The sequence below is a fragment of the Otolemur garnettii genome, unplaced genomic scaffold, assembly GCF_000181295.1.
Source record: "Otolemur garnettii isolate 467f Iridium unplaced genomic scaffold, OtoGar3 scaffold00062, whole genome shotgun sequence".
Taxonomy (NCBI): Eukaryota; Metazoa; Chordata; class Mammalia; order Primates; family Galagidae; genus Otolemur; species Otolemur garnettii.
This window is the reverse complement of record NW_003852457.1, coordinates 9,377,480-9,382,381: the sequence shown is the minus strand read 5'-3', so window position 1 is coordinate 9,382,381 and position 4,902 is coordinate 9,377,480. Positions and strand designations below refer to the sequence as shown.

The following is a 4,902-nucleotide window of genomic DNA, read 5'->3' as shown; positions in this document are numbered from 1 at the left end:
GCAACCTCAAACTCTTGGGCTTAAGCAATTCTCTTGCCTCAGCCTCCCAAGTAGCTGGGACTACAGGCGCCTGCCACAATGCCTGGCTATTTTTTGGTTGTAGTTCAGCCGGGGCCAGCTTTGAATACGTCAACCTTGGTATATGGGACCAGTGCCCTACTCACTGAGCCACAGGTGCCGCCTAATAATCAGCTTTTTTATATAGAAAGAGTGTAAGAGTGGATCACAAGTAGAAGCATGATAACAGAGGTCCTGACTGTAGTTGTCTCTTGATGTACACAGGGATTGGCCCCAGGACCTTCAAACCCACATACTGAAGCTCTGTAATGGGCCCTGCAGAACACATGTCTCTGAAAAGATGGCTTTCATACAACTCAGGTCCCAAGTTCATACAACTCAGGTCCCAATGCTGAATTTTTGACCCATGTGTGGTTTGAGGATCGGCTGTGTATTATGATAGCTAAAGTCAGCAAACTATGGCTGTTGCCACCTGGTTCTGTGTGTTTTACTGGGACACAGCCATGATCATTCGCATGTTGTCTCTGGCTGCTTTCCTGCCACAGTGGCGGAGTTGAGTAGTTATGGCGGAGACCAAATGACTATAAGGCCTAAACAGTTTACTACCTGGCCCTTCACAGAAAATGTTTGTGGCCTCTGACCCCAGGGGACTGGCATGGATCAGGAAATACTCTTCACCAGGGTACAGGAGTGGCTGTAGAGCTGAGACCTGTGGTGGTGAGAGTGACTGGAATTAGGGTGGCCACCCGGTTGCCAAGTGTTGTTTGTTGGCTGTGCTGTACTCTTCGTTTGTCACAAGTGTTTCATTAGGTCTCCATTCAGAAGTCCCTCCCCCTAGCATAGTGGTCACTGTCAGTTACCCAGCATTGGCAGTCATACCACATGTTTTGAGCACAGGGCCATGTCATCTTCTAGGCAATGGCCCAGCATTTATTGTCCATCCTGGTGCCCATCTCTCAGGAGAAATCAGTACTTACTTGAGGAATGAACTTGACTGGAGTTGTGCCTGCTGGTGGGAGTGGATGTGTGGACAAAATTGAGCATGCATAGCCTAAGCAAGGTTGGAAGTGGAAACACAGTGCTGCTGGTGAGGACTTCAGATCTGACAGGAGGCAGGTGGAAGAGACCCTGGCATTGGAACTGTAGTGCTAAGACACTAGGTAGGCAGTTCGCATGCTAGTTAAGTAGTCAGAAGGGAGTAACAGTTAAGTTTCTTCTCAAGAGAATTGTAAGGTCATATTTGCATAAGTGTGTTGTTAAATATAGTAGAACCTCCATATCTGACCACTTCCCTATACTGACCACCTCCTCAAGTTGACCTGCTTTTCACAGATTGGACATGCACCACACATATCTATCAGTACAGTAGGCCTCATTCCTTGTGATCACCTTTGTATCATGACCAGTTTGTTGCAGTCCCTGGGTAATCAGCTTATAGAGGTCCTCCTGCATTTGCATTTCTCCTGTGGCGTATCTTCAGAACAGAAATGTTGAGCTGTTTTCCTAATCATGGTAGAAAAAAATTTAACTCAAACTATTTTAAGTAGGGTAAATAAATGGCCTTTTTTTTTTTTTTTATTACAGCACTAATGGAACAGTAATTAACAAGCTGAAAATTGTTAAGAAGCAGACTTGCCTTTTACAGACGGGGGATGTCATCTACTTGGTGTACAGGAAGAATGAGCCAGAACAAAGTAAGAGAGGAGACTTCCCAGGGTTAGACACACACAAGGGTGTGCTATGGGGCAGTCCTGCTGAGGCCAGAAGCACCTCCAGATGCTTCCTACAGGAGTATCGCTGTTGGCTGTATTCCCTTTGCTGTCTACATGGATTCTTGGGGTCCATAGTATCTGTTGAGAATGGGAGTGTGCTCTGAGCCCCAGCATTCTTCAGGAACACCACTGTGGTCATAAGCATGAATCTTAAAGGGTAGCAAAGGAAAAGGAGTGGTGGTGGGTTAGGTCACATCATAAAGGAATTTTGAGTTCTTGGGGAATAAAAACCTAGGACCAGAGGCCTGGAGGCCATGGATGGTTATGGTTTTGGAGACTTCACAAGAGACAGCAAAAGTTAGACTGGATTCCAGTGGGACTTTTTCAGCTCCAGGAGTCTGTTTTTGTTTGTAGAAGAATGATATAGGACAAGGAGGGCTATGGGAGTCTTGAAATATTTAAAGACCACAGTGGTAAGGAAGAGGAAGAAGGGGTGCATATTTCTTTGGTCATCTTCAGCATAATCAAAATCAGCCCCCTGCCACAAGGAAAGATCCTATACCTCTTCCTTTTGGTAGTTTGAAATTATAGGCAAGGCATGTATTCTTCACCTCAGCATACCTCTTGATGCCATTTTTTCCTGGGGCTCATTTATTTTAAGTTGATAAAGATGCTTTGGATCACTTATTTTGAAATTTCTTAAGCTGGTGAATATTATTAATAGCCAATGAGTGAAAATAAAAACAAATGGGCTGGAGGGAACAGGAGAAAAATGAACTCTAATTTCACATGGCCACTGCTTCTCTGATTTGCTTCATGTCCTTTTAGATGTGGCATACCTCTATGAATCTTTAAATGAAAAGCAAAGCATGACACAAGATTCCCTTGGTAAGTAAGATAATTGCAAAGAAGTGGATGCATATTAAGGGCTGTTGAATTCTTAAGAAAAAAGCTGGCTGGGCATGGTAGTTCACATCTGTAATCCTAGTACTCTGGGAAGCCATGGTGGGTGGATTCCTGAGCTCAGGAATTTGAGACCAGCCTGAGTAAGAATGAGACTCGGTCTCTGCTAAAAAATATAGAAAAACTAGCCAGACATGATGGCATATACCTGTAGTCCCAGCTACTCAGGGAGGCTGAGGCAAGAAGATTGCTTAAGCCCAGGAGTTTGAGGTTGCTGTGAGCTGTGACGTCCTGGCACTCTAACCTAGGGCAACAGAGTGAGACTCTGTCTCAAAAAAAAAAAAAGATTAAAAAGTCCTTTAGTATTCTGGAGTGTCTCAACTGAAGTAGTGGTGTCCATTGGAGCCCTAAGTGTTACTTCTCCTTTTGTGGTTACAGAAGCTAATAAAGAAAATGTGTTCCACATGACCAAAGATACCTCAGGTGCAGGGTGCGGTGATGATCCCCAGGTCGCATCATTGTCGCCCACCACTCAGATGTGCTTTGAGGAACCACAGCCATCGACATCGACGTCAGACCTCCTCCCCACGGCCTCTACCTCTACCATGGAGCCTCGTGCAGTGCTAGAGCATTGTTCCAGCTCTGGTGAGATGAAATTTCCTGTTCATACCTTATGAGGTCATGGCATTAGAAACAGTTTTGTTCACTAATCCATGCGTACATTGTCACAGAGACAGATAAAGCCACTGGAGAATAGCATGAGATCCTCAGTAATATGATTTCTGTAAATCATATTGCATAGTAAATTTGTTTTGTTTACTTTGTTTTTTTTTGTTTATGCCCTATTTTTGATGTTTTGAACAGGGGAGAATTGAAACTTTTATAGTACCTGGGAAAATGGTATAATTACATAGTAAATATTGATCTGTTCTATCCCTAACAGAAATGCTAAAGGTCAGGGATTGTGGTACTATAGTATTTTGCAATTTTATTGGAATGTAATTCACATACCATACGAATCACACAGTTAAAGTGAACATTTCAGTGGTTTTTAATACATTTCTAAGATTTTACAACCATCGCCTCTAACTCTAGAATGTTTTCATCACCTCAAAGAGAAACCCATCCCAATGAGCATACACTCCCCATCCCTTTCCCCTACCACTTGGCAACCATGAATCTGCTTTCTGTCTCTATAGATTTGACTATTCTGGACATTTCATATATGTGGAATCATATAGTGTGTGGTCTTTTGTGCCTGGCCTCTTTCACCGAGCATAATGTTTTCCAAGTTTATCTAGGTGGGCATAGTATTTCAAATCATCTTTATATATACTGGTCTTTAATACTGTGAACCCTCTTGCCTTCCTCTGTAGTCACTGGGAAAAATTCAGACCATTTAAGTGCAGCATGGCATGGTTGTTTTCTCATAGGTGTTGTTGCAGAGAATATATGTATGTATATTCCCTAAATTGGATCACACTGTGGCTATATGTATTTATTTTATTTCTTTTTTTGAGACAGAGTCTTACTCTTTTGCACTCAGTAGAGTGCCATGGTGTTATAGCTCACAGCAACCTCCAACTCTTGGGCTTAAGTGATTCTCTTGCCTCAGCCTCCCAAGTAGCTGGGATTACAGGTACCCACCATAATGCCTGGCTATTTTTTCTTGCATTTGCCACTGCTGTTTTAGCTGACCAGGGCTGGGTTCGAATCCACCACCCTCGGTATCTGGGGCCAGCGCCCTACTCACTGAGCCGCAGGTGCTGTCCTATTTCATTTTTTTTATTATTTTATTTTTACTGAGACAGAGTCTCACTATGTTGCCCTTGGTAGAGTGCCATGGCGTCACACTTCATAGCAAGCTCAAACTCTTGGGCTTAAGCGATTCTCTTGCCTCATCCCAAGTAGCTGGGACTATAGGCACCCACCACCACAATATCCAGCTATTTTTGGTTGCAGTTGTCATTGTTCAGCAGGCTTGGGCCAGGCTCAAACCTGCTACCCTCGGTGTGTGTGGCTGGTGCCCTTACTCACTGAGCTACAGGCGCTGAGCCTGTATTTATTTTTTTAGTTTACTTTCTTAGCTGTTCTATAATTTTCTTCCAGATTTTCCATAAAATTAGCTTTTCAAGTTTTTTTAAAAGTATTTTTGACTTTTTTTTTTCTAGAGACAGAGTCTCACTTTATCACCTCCGGTAGAGTACTATGGTGTCACAGCTCACAGCAACCTCCAACTCCTGGGCTTAAGCGATTCTCTTGCCTCAGC

The 4,902-nt window shown here is 43.4% G+C and overlaps 1 protein-coding gene across 7 annotated transcripts in view; it reads left to right on the top strand.

Moving 5' to 3' along the window:
• CHFR (checkpoint with forkhead and ring finger domains) overlaps positions 1-4,902 on the top strand; it is a 40,379-nt gene that overhangs the window by 10,917 nt on the left and 24,560 nt on the right. For 6 of the 7 annotated variants that reach the window (XR_002774151.1, XM_023514973.1, XM_023514972.1 and 3 more), the window contains exons 4-6: positions 1,603-1,712; positions 2,559-2,618; positions 3,072-3,278. Coding sequence is in view for 6 of the 7 variants with exons in the window: in XM_023514973.1 (XP_023370741.1) it covers positions 1,603-1,712; positions 2,559-2,618; positions 3,072-3,278 (377 nt within the window). In the remaining variant the exon portion in view is untranslated. The remainder of the gene's footprint in view (positions 1-1,602; positions 1,713-2,558; positions 2,619-3,071; positions 3,279-4,902) is intronic. The other variant, XM_023514971.1, reaches the window with a different exon arrangement.